Source organism: Triplophysa rosa, linkage group LG17 (genome assembly GCF_024868665.1).
Source record: "Triplophysa rosa linkage group LG17, Trosa_1v2, whole genome shotgun sequence".
Classification (NCBI taxonomy): Eukaryota; Metazoa; Chordata; class Actinopteri; order Cypriniformes; family Nemacheilidae; genus Triplophysa; species Triplophysa rosa.
The window spans coordinates 9439060-9457772 of record NC_079906.1 but is presented as its reverse complement, the minus strand read 5'-3'; the positions used below and the strand labels follow the sequence as shown (position 1 = coordinate 9457772).

General features: G+C 41.3%; 1 protein-coding gene across 1 annotated transcript in view; it reads right to left on the bottom strand.

Annotated features, from left to right (window-relative positions):
- si:dkeyp-14d3.1 (transmembrane protein 132C) overlaps window positions 1–18713 on the bottom strand; it is a 244288-nt gene that overhangs the window by 100904 nt on the left and 124671 nt on the right. The window contains exon 3 of the mRNA XM_057357037.1: window positions 17020–17163. Within this exon, the coding sequence (XP_057213020.1) occupies window positions 17020–17163 (144 nt within the window). The remainder of the gene's footprint in view (window positions 1–17019; window positions 17164–18713) is intronic.

Below are 18713 nucleotides of genomic sequence, written 5' to 3'. Positions count from 1 at the left end.
CACATAGATGTAGACTTTTATAATAAATTACTTTACTTTAACGCCGTGCTTTACAAATGATTTATATTAACATTATTGTAATAGTGTAAGTGTATAAGAACCTTTGCAGATTGTGACCCTGCCTGTGAAAACCCAGCTAAAGTCATTTTGTGTGATTTACTACATTAAATCCTACAATCCGCAGGTGTTAGTCTTAAGCTTGAAAAAGGTCTAACTATCATGAAACCACCGTACTATATACCGATTTATGCACTATATTCCATATCTTTCTTATGTCGTTCGACAGCTTTATGCGAGGAATAAATCAATATAGCATTACCGCAGGTGCTGTCATCTGTCAATCTCCAGTCAGCATGCGTGTGTACAGTGACGGACAGGACGTTACTCTTTCCAACATGTTCCAATGTTTTCATTATTCATAAGTCTATGGTTTTGTTTAAACATGTACATTATGAGACTTGGGGAAAAATACCTCGCTACATTGTAAAGCATATACTGTATCGTGCTCTAGTATTTCAAAAACACATTTTTAAATGTTTTTTACCTTTCATACAGTACTTAAGTACATTAAAAATCCAGTTTTTTTCGACTTTTAGAATTAAAAATACTTAATTAAAAGAAAAAAGTGATTTTAATGTAAAATGTAGTGGAGGAAAAAGTATGATATGCTTTATAATGTAAAAAAAATACTAGAACTTATTCATTGGAAAGTTTGCCAAAGGATTAATAAAGTAATCCAAAAAATCATTATTAGATTCATCGAAAAAATAATCGATAGATTAGTCAACTAATCAAAAAATAATCGTTAGATTAGTCACCAAGAAAAATCATCGTTAGTTGCAGCCCTAATCTTAGTTCTGTGTCAGCCACAGTAGTGCTTCGAAAGGGAGGGGTGGTGGCCGTTGGTTGCAATTTCTCAATCTCACCGCTAGATGTCGCTAAAGAATTAAGAAATTAAAGTCACATTTGCATGAAATGCATTTCTATGCAGAAATCATTCTGCAAAAGGATACATGTTTTTGAAAAACAACATAGTAGGATTTGTGTTAATAAGAATTCACCAAAAAAGCAATAATACCCAACCAATGAAGAAGAGATGACTCTTCATAGACCACAAAGGAGTTATTTTGATTTTCATGTGCCCATTTATGAGGAATATGGGCTGTTATGGATGTGATAGTTTGTTCCTGAAGCCACTATATAAATATTTCAATAATGTGTTTCATACCACAAAACAAATAGCAGAGGTTGAAACAATACAGCAACTACCAGGACAAATTAAAAAGGCTCTGTTAAACAGACATCTGGCCCACCTTTAACACGACTGTTGACTTTTTTCACAACAAGGCACAACAAGACCATAATAGTTCAATATTTCAAAAGCCAAAATTGGCCATGAGAGCAGCGAGAAAAACATTGCCACACACACTAAGAAGCTTTGCACACGCTTTAGTCCATTTCTCCAGTATAACAGAGGAACCTGAAATGTAGCCGAGCTGACGTAAATTATATCTGACAAAGCCGGTACCGAGGGAAGCCTTTTCTAAGCTCCATCTTCCTTCTGTTTCCACTCCCCTCTCTCTCTCTCTCTCTCTCTCTCTCTCTCTCTCTCTCTCTCTCTCTCTCTCTCTCTCTCTCGTCTGAACCACCTGTTGCTCCCTGTGACGGCTTTTCCATTTTCAAGCTTCTGCTTGTCTTGAAGGAGATTGCTTTATCCACAGGTCCCAGATAAAGTAAATTGCCTTTGTCTGTTTTCAAATGCATGGCACGAGAGACCCTGAAGGGAAATATGATCAGAAACGGGCAACGAAAGCGCCACACGTTGATATTCGAACGTCTCGAATGCACATCTGCGGGCTAATATGCATACGAGCGCGCGCGCCCCACGCTGGGTCCATTATAATCAGCGGTTCATTTTGATGCCACAATGACGATATAGCTCACAGCGGGAGGCAACAAACACACAAAACAGGTGTTCAAATGTCTTTGATTGGAAAAGTGGATCAGTAATGAAAATGAGGTAGAAGTTCTTTGACATAAATTAAAGTCCTCGGAGAACTATGAAGGAAATGGACGTAACTCTTTCTGTTCTGCAGCCAATTAAGCGTAATGGGAAGAGTCGCTCAGGATGAATCACACCCGCTGACAGCGGCGTTTATTTGTAAGCGGTGCCTTTATTACCATCAAATTCACTAAAGGAATTATGTAAATCGAGCAACGGTGCGAAACACCCGAAAAATTAGTGCCGAACGCAATTTGTTCGCCGCAATTACCCATCCTGCAGACCTGTTGTGAGTGCTGGGTGGTGGAAAATGCAGCAGACCGCCGCGATCTGCCATGTTTTTCTAGGGTTGTACATGGTTCCCTCACTGCGCTCCAGGCACCTGAATCAGCTCTTTAACATTCTGAAAGTGCGCACGACTGCACGCTGCGTCTGGATATGTGCCCAGTTATGCTTCTCTTCATCATTTTATAATCATTTGATGAATTACTGCTTCTATGATCATTACAAATGTACACCAATGTCTTTTATAAATGTCCGTAATAGCACTACACTGATTGCAACAGGCAAATAGAAATGCATTATATTAATAGGTTAAAATATTTAGGACTGTTTTTAACGGACAGGGGTTAGGTTAAGCCAGGACTAGGTCTTAGCTAAATAGGACCATTTTAGTTCTAACATGGTTAATAAAAAATAGTTTTTTTACAATATAAAGATTCTTTTAAAATATTTATTGTCATATATTTTGGTACATTGAAATTCTTATTTTTCCTCACAAGAGTGTAGAGGAGCAACAAACTATAAAACAAAAAGAATGAAAATAATAATAATAATAAATAATTAGAACCTAACATATAAAATACATTTTTTTCATGAAATAATCTAATTAAATAAAAATAAAATAATTACAAAAAAATAAACTAAATTGAAAAAACTAACATTAGTAATAATCATTAAAAAAATTAAATGACTTAAATTAAATGAAATAAAAATGTAAAAAGATAATATTAAAAAACAATAAAAAAATTAAATATTCATTTTTAAAAACCAACATAAAATATTAAAAAATAAAATAGAAATAGAAATAAGCTAATAAAAAATAAACAAAAAGTAATAAAAAAAAAATAAGACCAAGAACAAATAAAGTAAAAAATAAAACTAAATCTAATTATATAAATCCAATAAGGGCAATAGTCCCAATACACAGTCAATCTATTCTATAGTATAAATAAGTGAACCCTTATGCATAAAAGTATAGTAAATAAAAACCTTGCAGTTAATGCTTGAACATACAGTACATCGGCTCTGCTTTATTTTTAACAGATCTTATGTGTTCTCTTGTACATAAATAACAGAACTTCATTCCCGATGGAAAAAAGCTTGACTCTTTGTTCTAAGGGCTACATATGGTTTGTTCGAGACGGCGTGCCTGTTTGCTCCTTTCTTTCGACTGTAATGCAATGTGATTGGTCTAATCATCCCCTGCGGCGATGTTCGACCATTGAATGGTGGCCCTGAAATAGAATGGCACGCTATAGTCTCAGGTCTGTGTCTTTCGACCGACCGCTGTGAATTATCCGAACATTACGACACTAATAACCGTGGCGAGCTAATGGAGACAGATGAGGAAGCAGAGTGAGCTGATGAAAATAGTTTGGTTTAACGATTCGAGCCAGCCGTTTTAACGCCACGAGACTTCTCCATCCCCAGTTATTAATTTGTCTCGGGGACACAAAGTAAAATAGTTGACCTGACATTTTATGCACCGATGATGTCCCACGGTTTTCTTAGAGTAAAGATGAATATTAAAGGCTCAATTATCAGGTAAACGTTCTAAATGACACACAAAGGTCTCAGAGTCCGGGGCTCTTCTCGTGGAGGTCACAAAGCTCCTGAGTAGAAGACGAGACAAAAAAAACACAAAACCCACAGGTATAACAGGTAATGGAAGCTACAGTAAACACACTTTTTTCTCGCTTGAGTTTTTCAATCAGACAGAGTGATATTTGACATAATAACATTGCACTATATTGAGCCTTTTCACAATGAAGCTTTAACATGAAGTGTTTGAAAAATCTGTAAAAGTGCACTTCATCATGAGAAAGGCAAGCTCGATCGCTGGAGAAAACTGTGCTTTTTCTTAATACAGTAAAACAGCCACAGGGGCCGGTGAAGTCTCAGGGTAAAGCATGTGGAATCAGCACTTGTCTCAATGTGGGTTTGGGATTATTAAGACAAATCTTGTGCATTAGAACAGTTATTTTATCATGTACAGGGTGAAACTGTGAGATTGATTCATGGGCTGCACCATGTTGAGAAAGCACACGCGGGCATCTTATTGTTTATTAAACATACAGTAAATTAAAGTGATAATTCACCCAAAGTGAAAATTCTGTCATCATTTACTCTCTCGTCATTTCAAACCTGTATGACTTTCTTTCTTCTGCAGAACACAAAAGAAGATATTTTGAAGAATGTTGCTAACTAAACCACAGCGGTACCCATTGACTTGCATTGGTTTTGTGTCTATACAATAGAAGTGAATGGGTACCACCGTTGTTCGGTTACCAGCATTGCTTAAAATATCTTCTTTGTGTTCTGCGGAAGAAAGTCATACAGGTTTAAAATGACAAGAGGGTGAGTAAATGATGACAGAATTTTCACTTTGGGTGAATTATCACTTTTACACAGTGCTTTGGTTTTAACAGAATGTATCTGAAATGATCTGCCTGCCTTGGCTAAGCCGTTTACTGTATGAAACAAGAGTATGGGATAAAATGGAGGATTATTGACAGGTAAACATCTATGAGACTTTCACAAGGGAGGTGCTTAACATTCAAGGTCCTGTCTCCATACACATGGGAACAGCAGCTATAAAATGTCCCTGGTATTTGACAGATATCAGTGTAGGTGTCCAGAGAAATCACACCTGTCTCTGTGACAGCTCTTAGCCCTTGAAAATAAGAATTAGGGAAGCCTCACACTTTTTAGCCAATTAAACAACTTTTAAATGTGAGGGGTTTCTGATTGGCTGTCATTTATCAGGGTTTGCTGATGTCTTTGGAAGGGGAGGATTCGGAGGGTATAGAAAGGCAGGGTTATTTTAGTTTACTAGAATTAAAACTTTGAAAACGTGTCTGTTCATTAAAATCAAATAAAATATTGACCTAAAAATTATTGGAAAAACTTAAACTAAATGAAAAATTGAAATGTTGCCTACAAATAAACTGAAATAAGTTTAAAGCACTAAAATTATAATAATAAACAAAAACTCAAAAAAACTAAAATAAAAAATGTATTAATCTTATGTAGAAACATAAAAATAAACAAATAAATCATAAAATGACAAAAGCATATATCAAAATTGCTTAAATTAACATAAAAACTAAAACTCTAAAAATAAAAGCTAATGGAAAATATGAATAAAACTAAAATCAAAACTATAATAACTCTGGGGTGATCTAATTTAATGGTTAAGTCTAGGCAAAACGTCACTAAATTAGAAAACAGATTGATATAAGCAATCCCTACTGAAGAAGAAACCGAAACTGGTTTAGTAGTTTTAACTGGTTCATATAAACTTCCAGCCTGCCCAAGCAGGTTTAGCTGGTTTTCCAGCCTGGTCAAGATGATATTTAGCTGATTTAGCTGGTCTCCCAACACTGGGTGTGACAATTGCTCAAAGCCATTTTAAAACCAGACATCTAAACCAGTCCTAGTATTCCTAAATAATAGTATAATAATAGTTTGAACCTTAGTCTCAGACCGTTGGCTGAACGTCTGATGCATAAGGCACACTTTTCTGGAAACACTTCAGCACGTTCAAAGTCGTCATCTGATTGGATGAATTTTACAGGATTTCCTGAAGACATGTCGCATTCTTTAACGGCCCGCCCCGAAACAACACAAAGCTGTCTGAAGAAGCTGTCGTGTTTACTTATTCAACTCTGCATATTAAACTTTGCCATTGTCATGACGATCAGAGTACGATCAGATCTCACTCTTCAGTCAACAATCTCATTTTGAGCGCTGATGTTGGTGATTCCTGTGTACAAACATTTACTAAACACCATTTTGCAAAACGCCAACAACAGGTTCAGGCTTTTAACATTAAACAGACGTAAGAACATACAACCAACAGAACATTTACACCTGAAGCGAAATTATATACAAACATCTTCTAGACTTAATTATGTGTGGAAAAAAACTGAACAGGAAGTGCTTCTGAATGAAAAAAAGCTCTGCCCAGACATCCAGGGGCCCGGATGTTTGTGAGATGCCCGTGGCGGTTCTCTTTTAGCAATAAAAGTGAAGCCTGAACTCTGGTTTGAAACTCAATATTGCTCTGACCTTCTTCGCACAAACAAAACCTGCCAGTGTGACAGGCAGTCCGAACAAAGTAACACCACACACAACATCCCGTACAGCGGCCAAAACCTGCTGACTACACACATACACCCAAATACATCCTTATTTACCCCCCCGACTCCTCTGCTTCCTCATGTCATTCATTCTTATTGACTGCGTGTGATGCCTCCCCCCGCCCCCCTCTCTGACAGTAGCTCCTATTCTCCTGTAACACCCTTCATAAATGGCAGGTGAAAGGTGCCCACCGAAGGTAATAGCACGCCTAATCAAATTTCCCCCGCCGAGAAAAGAACGAGAGAATGTAATAAAGAAAAAGAGGTGGGAGATGGAGCAGATCGACCTGCCTCGCTGTCCATCCGCACAAAGACTTTGTCCCTCTATCACAGACGAATGCAATGAAAAAGTGGAAGAGAATATTGAAGATTGCAGAAACTGGATGACAGGTCCCGCATGCTGATAGAAACGCATCCAGCGCTGCAGTAATGAGACAGAGAAAAAATGAGAATAGTACAATCTATAAAATATTGAGGGTGATGAGAATCGAGTCGGAGGAATATGCATCATACACAGTAATCTCACTGGGGCTTCTTTTGTCTACTTGATAAGTACCCACGCCAGCTGGATGAGATTAGAGTCTGGGTCGATCCCGAAAGACCTAGATTAAAGATAACATGCTTTTATTTAGTCCTAAACTCCAGGTTTTAGATCAATGCCAGACTGGATTAAGCAGAAATTTGTCATGTGACATGGCAAGGGAATCCCTATTACAGAGCCAGCTGAGTAACTCCATTAATATTCCATTCAATTTCACAATATCAAATTAAGAAGGCAACCTATTATTTCTGCTTTAGGTTTTACTGTTTCACTTTTGTACAGGATTTATTAGAGCTACGAACTGACACATGGGGGTTTACACAATCTGTCCTTAACTGAAGTGTATGTAGAAACAAGTAACGGTAGGGCCATCAGATTTCCGCAATGTGGAAAATGCGGATGGAATCACGGAATCCAGGCATAAAAATGGAATTTACTGTATAACGCAGAATGGCACGGAATCTGGCAAATGTATTATTTCTTAACCAGAAAGTAGGGCTGAACAGCTAACAGAATTCAAAATGTGCTATAAATAACTTTAGAAATATTCAGATGCGGTTTATATATGTCATCTGCTTGTTTTACGTGTCTATAAGTGCAAGAGTGGCGCGGCTGCGTGTACTGCACGCATGATGCTCGTGGAGATTACGGCGTCTGTCTCACTACATGGGGACACGAACACATGAACTGCATCAGTATTTCAATGTTTCATGGGAGAAAAGCTACTGTCAAACACCCCTTGCAGCGACCCATCAAAATTAAAGTCCGGTTAACTGGAACAAGTTACAACACAAACACACACTTTACCACACCATCCCCCTTGAAATGTTATATATTCGACCACTAAGTATATTTTTTACTTTAGTAAATTTAAGTAAATGTGCTAGTAAAAGATCTGTACTTATTACAATATATTAGGGTACTTTATTAAACCATAGAACTGAAATTTAAATAGACAGACTTAAAACACGAAAATGTAGTAGGGCTTTCACGATTATGACATTTGGCTGACGATTAATTGTCTAATAAATTATTGCGATTATGACAATTAATTGTCTGTTTTAGGGCTTTGACATTTAATTCTCATACATTTTTGATACAGCTTTGAAACGACCATATTGTTCTGAATTTAAGACTAATTTAAGACTTTAAAAAAATGTTTTTTTTTCTTGGACATACATAGAAAAAAATTGGGTCACCATATATTTAAAGTTTAGGCTTTTACATGTCAATAATTCAATTATTTTACTAAATTAAGTAAATTGATCAGGAGTGAATTGAAGCCACCATTAAAATGCTATCTGTCATGGTCGACAAAGCTGAGAGAGACCCAAATGCGGGAAAAAGCTTTATTAGTAAATAGCAACAGTCAATAATCCAAACAGCCAAGGAATGCACAGCCGCGGGAAGCAGAAATATACACCACCGGAATGGGAGAGTATTCCGAAGAGCGTCGAGAATCCCCCGCCGGGGTAAGGGGTCAGTAGTTGGGGTTCGAGGGTCTTCCTCGAACCAACTCTCAGGAGGAGAGAGAAGTGGTAGCTCGTGGCGAAGATCGCGCCCCTGATGCGACTGTTGTTAGGTCGGGTGTGGAGCGAGGCCGCCGGCCGGGACGCCAACGGATACTGCGTAGACAGAGAGCAGACCTGGGACGTGATGGGAGAGAGGTGAGAACACACTGGAAAAGCTAAGGAAAACAGAGTCAAGTGAAGCACGTTCGTGAAGGCAAAATGACTAGAGGAGCTAGGACTAAGGCTATGACTAGGACTGTGGCAAGGCTAAGGCTAAGGCTAAGGCTAAGGAATCCAAGAGGATATCGAGATGCTATAGGTGAGCCGCAGCAGCACCTAGGTCAGTCTGTAGTGGAAAACACACAACGGTCAGACACAGGACAAGAAACATCAAGGGATTATAAAGGAAACCTAGATGGGCTGGAATAGTCAACAGGTGTGGGACAATTGCGGGAACAAGTGGGCTTAATGAGGGAAGTGAGAACAGGGGTGTGAGAGCTGAGTGGAAAAACACCAGTGCAAGGAAAACCCTAATGGAGACACGAGGGCGGGAACAGTGACGCAGACTCCGAGCACGTGGTCAGCCGTCAGTAGACAGCTTCCACGTGCTCGACAAAAACAAGACCGTTCCCGTGCAGACAATTACCCCGACCTGACCTGGGTCGTGACAGTACCCCCCCACCAGCACCCCTAGGCGCTAGGGGAGGGGTCTCACCTCGTCTCCGGTGGAAGTCCACGATCAACGACCAGTCCAGCACATCCCGAGAAGGTATCCATGACTTCTCCTCTGCGCCATAACCCTTCCAGTCCACCAAGTACTGGAAGCCCCTGCCGCGGCGGCGAACGTCCAGTATACACGGGAATCCCATCCACAAGCCGCGGGGATGGGGGGTGGGCCGAGAACTGGCAGGGTTAAGATGGGACATGACTACGGGCTTGACCCTGGACACATGAAATACAGGGTGAACTCGACCAAGAGTAGGAGGAAGCTTGAGCCGCACAGCCACTGGATTGACCACCTTGGCGATACAGAATGGCCCAATGAACCTGGGAGCCAGCTTGCGTGAAGGCACCCAGAGAGACAGGTCCTTGGTGGAAAGCCATACCCGTTGACCGCACACATAGGCGGCGGGAGGAGTCCGGTGACTGTCGGCCGCTGCTTTAGTCCTCAGAGAGGTTCGGGCCAAAACCTCTCTTGCCCTTGTCCAAGTCCGGTGGCACCGTCGGACAAAGGCCAGAGCTGAGGGAACTGCAGCATCGAGTTCCTGAAGGGGAAACAGAGGGGGTTGAAATCCAAGAGAGCATTCAAATGGAGACATACCTGTGGCAGAGACGGGAAGGGAGTTGTGAGCGTATTCCACCCATGAGAGCTGTTGGCTCCAGGAGCCGGGGTTGTTGGATGTCAGACAGCGGAGTCTCCGTCCAAGTTCCTGGTTGGCTCTCTCGCACTGTACATTGGTCTGAGGATGGAAACCTGAGGACAGACTCGTAGAGGCCCCGATCTGCCTGCAGAACTCTTTCCAGAACCGGGAGGTGAACTGAGGACCCCTATCGGACACAACGTCGACCGGAAGGCCGTGGAGCCGGACGACGTGGTCCACCATCAGCTGGGACATCTCCCGGGCGGAGGGAAGCTTGGGAAGAGGAATAAAATGGGCCTTGGAGAACCGGTCCACCACCGTAAGAATAACGGTATTGCCTCTAGACAGGGGAAGGTCAGTGACAAAGTCCAGGGCAATGTGTGACCATGGTCGGGAGGGAATGGGAAGGGGCCGAAGCAGACCTGCAGGTGGACGGCGAGAAGTCTTGCTCTGAGCGCAGACCGGGCAAGCCAACACGAACTGTCTGACATCATCGGGAGTTGACGGCCACCAAAACCATTGACGTACGCACGCCATGGTTCCCTTGACCCCTGGATGGCCCACCAGCCTGGAAGAATGACACCACTGGAGGACCTCCGAGCGCAGCCGAGGAAGAACAAACAACCGACCTGCTGGGCACCCCCTCGGCACTTGCACCCTGCGACCGGCCTCTGCCACCCGCTGTTCGATCTCCCAGGCAAGGGCACCGACCACTCTATCCCTAGGAAGGATAGAGTCGAGAGGTTCCTCCCTGCCCGGGCTCTTGAACAGACGGGAAAGGGCGTCAGGCTTAATATTCTTTGAACCTGGCCGGTACGACAGGGTGAAGTTGAACCTGCCGAAGAACAGTGCCCAGTGGGCCTGACGAGAGTTCAACCTCTTGGCTGAACGGACATATTCTAAGTACTTATGGTCCGTCCAGACCAAGAACGGCTGCGTCGAACCCTCCAACCAGTGACGCCACTCACCCAAGGCTAGACGAACCGCCAGCAGCTCTCTGTTGCTGATATCGTAATTCCGTTTCGCAGGGCTCAGGCGATGAGAAAAGAAAGCGCACGGATGCACCTTCTCATCATGACTGGCACGCTGGGACAAGACTGCGCCTACCCCGACATCGGAAGCATCGACCTCGACAATAAACTGACGTTCCGGATCTGGAAAACAGAGCACAGGAGCAGAGACAAACCGGGACTTAAGTTTCTCAAAGGCTACCTGAGCGAGGGAGTTCCAGGAGAACGAGACCTTGGTGGAGGTCAACGCTGTGAGCGGTGCGGCCACCTGGCCGAAACCCCGGATGAACCGCCTGTAAAAGTTGGCGAACCCCAGGAACCGCTGCAGAGCCTTACGAGAGTCGGGAATGGGCCATGTGGCAACAGCCTTAATCTTGGCGTCATCCGGTCCCATGCCTCGGGGTGAAATCACATGGCCAAGGAACGAAACGGTATCGGAGTGGAATTCGCACTTCTTCGCCTTGACGAATAACTGATTCTCGAGAAGGCGCCGGAGAACCCCTCTGACCTGTTGGGTGTGTTCCTGGAGAGAGGGGGAAAAATGAGGATATCATCCAGGTACACAAAGACAAATCGGTTAATCATGTCACCCAACACGTCATTGATGAAGCTCTGGAAGACGGCAGGAGCATTGGTCAGCCCGAACGGAAGAACCAAATACTCATAATGTCCCGATGGTGTATTAAATGCCATCTTCCACTCGTCCCCCTCGTCAATGCGGACCAGATGATAGGCGTTGCGGAGGTCTAACTTAGTGAAGACCCGGGCTCCCTGTAAAAAACTGCGTCGCCAGGAGGGTGGAGAGGAGCTGGATCAGTAGAGGCTCCGCGTGGTGGAGAAAATGGTGATCCCGCAGCGCCGTTGGTACCATGGAGGAGTTCCGAAACCTGAAGCTGCAACGGTGAGGCGCGACGCCTGCTGTCCCAGCAAAATGCCCTGTTGTTGAAGCGCCGTGCGTAAGGGATCCGGTCCCGCTGGGTCGTGATGTTGGTCTGACCGTTCTGTCATGGTCGACAAAGCTCAGAGAGACCCAAATGCGGGAAAAAGCTTTATTAGTAAATAGCAACAGTCAATAATCCAAACAGCCAAGGAATGCACAGCCGCGGGAAGCAGAAAGATACACCACCGGAATGGGAGAGTACTCCGAAGAGTGTCGAGAATCCCCCGCCGGGGTAAGGGGTCAGTAGTTGGGGTTCAAGGGTCTTCCTCGAACCAACTCTCAGGAGGAGAGAGAAGTGGTATCTCGTGGCGAAGATCGCGCCCCTGATGCGACTGTTGTTAGGTCGGGTGTGGAGCGAGGCCACCGGACGGGACACCAACGGATACTGCGTAGACAGAGAGCAGACCTGGGACGTGATGGGAGAGAGGTGAGAACACACTGGAAAAGCTAAGGAAAACAGAGTCAAGTGAAGCACGTTCGTGAAGGCAAAATGACTAGAGTAGCTAGGACTAAGGCTATGACTAGGACTGTAGCAAGGCTAAGGCTAAGGCTAAGGAATCCAAGAGGATATCGAGATGCTATAGGTGAGCCGCAGCAGCACCTAGGTCAGTCTGTAGTGGAAAACACACAACGGTCAGACACAGGACAAGAAACATCAAGGGATTATAAAGGAAACCTAGATGGGCTGGAATAGTCAACAGGTGTGGGACAAATGCGGGAACAAGTGGGCTTAATGAGGGAAGTGAGAACAGGGGTGTGAGAGCTGAGTGGAAAAACACCAGTGCAAGAAAAACCCTAATGGAGACAAGAGGGCGGGAACAGTGACGCAGACTCCGAGCACGTGGTCAGCCGTCAGTAGACAGCTTCCACGTGCTCAACAAAAACAAGACCGTTCCCGTGCAGACAATTACCCCGACCTGACCTGGGTCGTGACAGCTATCAGTCTGTTTTTTTTCTCACTTGCAAGACTACAATAAAATTTTACTTCTATGTTAATTAAATTTTGGTAGACTGGTTTTCACACTGAGATTAGTTTAAATAATATTAAACTGTACTGCAGGTTATTTTTATGGTAAAAGGTTTTTTTAAGTGATTGTATTGTGGTGGTACATACGGCTCCCGCACGGCAATTCATCAAAGAAAACATTTGTTTAGTATTTGTTTAACTGTTAATAAGTTAAATTAAGTTAATAAGTTAATAAGAGCGGCTCATATGTGTTTAAATCAGCCCCGCGTACTTCATTCATTATGATTATGAGCCAATCGTTATACAAAGTGCTGCACTATGTTATGAACGCATGTTTTAAATGATGCGCCTGTTTAAATTCCTTGAAGTTCAGCTGTCATACCAAAAAACATCTAATACGCACACACTATTAATTCATTCGAATGGTTTTTTTTGTCCCACGGCGCGGTGACACAGGCCTGCACTTATAAGTGTTGTAGGTATTAGATGTTTTTTGGTATGACAGGTGAACTTCAAGGAATTTAAACAGGCGCATCATTTAAAACATGCGTTCATAACATAGTGCAGCACTTTGTATAACGATTGGCTCATAATCATAATGAATGAAGTACGCGGGGCTGATTTAAACACATATGAGCCGCTCTTGTGATACCATAAGCGAATTGGTCTGCGCACAGCGTGCGTGAGGTTAAACACATCTTATCAACCTCAAACCGAACATTACGATGGATTCTATTGTGCTGAGAAAGATCGCTTTGTTTATGTTTTCTTAAAAGCAGTCACAGTGTAATGATGATAGCGTGCTCGGGTGCGGATGGTAATGTCCAGTGTAAGAGCAGGTCAGCGGCGGAGTGGGGACAATCGCGCTCCGGCATGTTTCAGGGCACGCTAGAGATACGGGCTCTCCAATGCTTTAGTTTGTTCGTCTGTTAACTTATCAGAGATGCAGAACACCACACAACAATTTTCGGTATTGCACCAGGCACAGTCATCGTCATCATTACAAAGCGCTAAGGCCAAGCGCCTGACAAGGTCTACACACGTTCGTTCGAATAAACGGATATGACGTTTTTGTGGGCGTTCCCAGTAATGCAGACGCTCGTCCACACCCACTAATTAACATGTAATTTGCATGACCGTGAACAAGAAAATGAAAACGAAGATGAAAACGAAAACGAAAACGAAAATGAAATAAAAGAGAAGAGAAAATAAAATAAAATGAAAATCAAAGTTTACATTTTAATTTGAATTGTGTCAGTATTATTGCGTGAACATTAATAAAACCTTTGTAAAAAATGTTTTTACAATTTATTTTTCACATTTGCCTTTTCATTTTCAAATTGGCAGTCTTGCCTCGAGATTTTAGTGAAAATGAAATGTCAAATCACCAATTGCATTTTCTTTTTCAATTTGACAGGGACAACGCATTGTCAGTGTAAAAATGAAAATGAAAATGAAATAATTTCATTTTATTTTTCATTTTGGCACATATTGTGCACGCAGTTGTGTATAATGAAATTGCTAATCTGGTTTTCATTTTCATTTTCATCGTTTAATTTATTTATTTAAATTTGGCAGGATTTGCCTCCCATATTTATATACCCAGCAAAAGAAAGTCATACAGGTTTGGAACGAAATATGAGTGAGTAAATAATGACAGATTTTTTTATTTTTGAGTGAACTATCCCTTTAAATCAAAATTGTACAAAAAATGACCATTGATAAGATTATTTCTATTATTAGATTATTAGATTATTTATTAATTTACATTCATGTCTTTCCATCCTGACCCTCAAATTCTTTATTCACATGAAATCAAATGTGAATTATTAAGTATTTAGGCAAATTGCATATAATAACGTAAACGTGGACTAGGGGAGTCAGGTCTCAACATAACATAAAAGTTGAAGAAACAAATCACAGGTTTGAAGATATATACTGTAGGAAAATTAAAAGAAGCAAATGATTTAACAGCATTTTACAGAATCTGGATGAACTATTCCTTTAAATAACTAGACTTAACCAGGCATACACACATACATACCACACTCTGACACGGTGACAATCTACTGGAGGGGAATATTTCACTAAATTAACGTTATGCTGTTTTAACCTATACAATTGAAGTAGAATTCATTTTACAGCAGCGCACTGACCTATTTTGTGCCTGTGGTTAAATTCAGCCATATACTGTAATTCAACTTCTGAAGAGCCAAGAGACGCGAGGAGATGAGTCTAAAAAACTGCTTTGAAATCTATTTATATCACTGTCTGTGTTTTAGCTCATGGCCACAGATCCCCCCCAACTCAAGTAGAAAGAATTCAACATTCATACAGTGCTTTCATGACTGTTCTTAAGAGACCCTGCATTCCCACAACGACACTTTTATAAGAATTTCATTGATACAGCTGTCCAAACATACAGTACAAAAACAAAGCAGAAAAGCTGGTTTATTCATGTTTTAGTTTGCTGTTTGCTCGGCATCTTAGCACACTCATAAATTCAAAGGTTGTTTACACATGGTATTACACTCTTGCCTGGGTGGACTTCAATTCAGATTACAGGAGGTCAAATTGGTTACACCTGGAATAACATTGCTGTTAACATCTGGTAGTAACATTCATCTCAGGCGCATCTCTCGATGGGATTTCGGGAGGAGGGTATCTGATGTTAATACTGCACAACGTGTACATTACTCTGGAGCTCAGATGGCATTGAATAGACTTTCAAACATAAAAAAACATTGGTTTGAACTCCATTCAGTTAGTGTTAAAACTAAAATAAAGTTTTAATTGCAAATACAGACAAGGTGCATGATAAAACGCAAAAGGCCTGTTTACCAGCGTGTTAGATTTTCTAGCTCGTGACAGCGCTGGGCTGGATCTTTCAAGTTTACAGACCTCCACCAAACCACATTTAATGCGTAAAATTACACCTGTCAATGCGGAGGCCAGTTCATTAACGCTGTTTCCAGATCTGTGAAGAAATGCGATTATGAGCATGATGACACACAAAGATTGTAAATCCGCACTTAATTACGACCACTGTGGGGTTTTTTTCTTCTACATCCATCAACACAGTTTCCTGTTTGCCAGATTAATTTGAGCATGCAAATGAGATTGGGAAATGGAAGGAACAACTTTTAGGCCCCCTCGGATCACTGATTTAATATTCTTGTTGTAATAGGATGGGAAATGAAGATATGCTGTTAACTCTTTCCTATAAGGCAAGATTAAAATGTGAAGACAGGCTAGCGTGAAAGTTGAAACTGTGCTTTACCCCGACGCTGAACAATGTTAAAATGGTCTCATCTAAGTTTAAATATCCACTAGATATAATTCTGCTTTTGACTTCCAACAAATTCAAAGTATTTTTAACCACACTCTAAAGTCCATCACATGGTATTAAAATCTTTCTTTTAATATCTCTCTTGATGTCCAAGACTTGTTACTAATCCCAATATTACTTTCTGAAAGTCAGAGAAAATCTTAAAACTAGTCTACTTAAAAACACACACTATACCTACTGTACAGATGCGTCAAAACGTATTTGGCCAATTAAAGGGATATTTCAACTAAAAATAAAAAATATGTCATTATTTATTCACCCAAATTTCATTTAAAATCTGTATATGACTCTTTGTTCTGTGGAACAAAAAAGGAGATTTTTACAGAAATGTCTCGGTGGTTTTGTGTCCATACAATGGAAGTCAAAGGGGGCCAATGTTGTTTAGTTATTTGTCAACGTACTTAAAAATATATTTTGTGTTCTCAAGAAAGAAAGTCAAACAGGTATGGAATGATGAGGATGAGTAAATGAAGGAATTTTCATTTTTAGATGAACTATAGCTTTAAAGGTCCCAGTCCCTGCGATCCCATTTTTCAACCTTTAGTTAGTGTGTAATGTTGCTGTTAGAGCATAAACAATACCTGCAAAATGATAAAGCTCAAAGTTCAGTGCCAAGATATTGTCTTTAACAGAATTCGCTTTTCAAGGACTACAGAGAACGGCTGGAATCGGACTACAGCCCTATACTTCCCGGGTACATGATGTCACTATTCCGAGTGCTTTTAATAACCTCCATCCACAGAAATACGCCTAAAAAGGGGCGATGCCTTCCTTATCTAATTCATAGACTATTCTGACTTGCTATTTGACAACCTGAGACAGCAACATATGAGGCACTTGAATATTTCATACACCACTGCATAAGTAAATGTGTCAGGCCTGCCTTCAGATGACAGAGCTGACAGTGAACTGACCTCAGTCCATAGCTGGACTCCTTCCGGCGACAGTGCAGGGTCACAATCCTATGTCCTTCTGTCCTCACATCTTGACTAACCATCCACAGTGTGGGGTTACTGGGTCGGGCACCGAGGAATGCCACGCCATCTTTTAACTTCACCCTGCAATGATAAGACAGACAGATAAGCAAAAAATGAGAGAGACGGAACACTCTTCAAAAGGCTTTAATACTTGACTTTCTTTATCGCACACTCTATGAAGTGAAAGTAATAAGACGCTGCATGTGGGGAGCTGAAAGTACACATTTTTCATGCTATTTTAGACTCGGCTTGTAAATTTGTAGTCTATTTGTGTAATTTCACATTTTAAAAATATGTGAAAATTCTGTAATATTTTTTTACAGTGTCAATTTCTGTGACATCACCCATTAAAAAGAAAATCTCTTTTCTTGTCAACATTGGGGAGGAAATTACATCTTCCTCTTAGATTTTTCTCAAGAGTAAAAGAGCCTAAAATCTCACAAATATACACTGCCTGTCCAAAAAAAGTCACCACCTGGGCAGTGCTATGATCTGGGGTTGCTGCAGTTGGTCTGGTCTAGGTTCAGCAACCAATGACCAGGTTACTCCATCAATGGATTTTTTCTTTCCTGATGGCATGGGCATATCCCAATATGACAATGCCAGGATTCATCGGGCTCAAATTGTGAAAGAGTGGTTCAGGGAGCATGAGACATCATTTTCACACATGGATTGGCCACCACAGATTCCAGACCTTAACCCCATTGAGAAGCTTTGGGATGTGCTGGAGAAGACTTTGCAAAGTGGTCCGATTCTCCCATCATCAATACAAGATCTTGGCAAAAAATTAATGCAACTCTGGACGGGAATTAATGTTGTGACATTGCAGAAGCTTATCGAAACGATGCCATGGCGAATGCGTGCCGTAATCACAGCAAATGGCGGTCCAACGAAATATTCGAGTCTGTGACTTTTTTTTGGAAGGGCAGTGTATGAATTACATGATGGTTTCATATCTCGTATGAAACCGAGCTCAGATTTGACAAGTCTGCTATCAAAAAAATCTATATTATTCAAGATCCCAAAACGAACTAAAACATTTCTCATCAAATTTACCAAAATCGCATAACCATATGTGATCTGATGTGGCTTCAGATCACAAATCATTTTCCTCCTTTATTTTTTCATTAATAAAGAGAACAGTAGTTTCATTTGTTTCTGTTTTTATTTCTCCTTAAGCCATTTTAAGACAAACAACTGAGACTATGTTAATAATTAAAGGTCCAGTGTGTAATTGAGAAGATCTATTGACATAAATGCTATATAATATACATACCTATGTCTTCAGAGGTGTATAAAGCCCTTTCATAATGAAGCATTATGTTTTTATTACCTTAGAATGAGCTATTATTATCTACATACACCGCGGGTCCCCTTACATGTAATTCACCATGTTGTTTCTACAGTAGCCCTAAACGGACAAACTGCTCTTCAGAGCGTGTTGCGTAAATACAACTCCTTCGGCAAAGATGCGAAAACGTGACGACATCTTAGTGCTGTGTCAGCCACCGTAGTGCTTTGAAAGGGAGGAGTGAGGGGTGGAGTGAGCCGTTGATTGCAATTCACAAACTCACCGCTAGATGCCACTAAATTCCATACACTGGACCTTTTAAATGAAACAACTGACTACT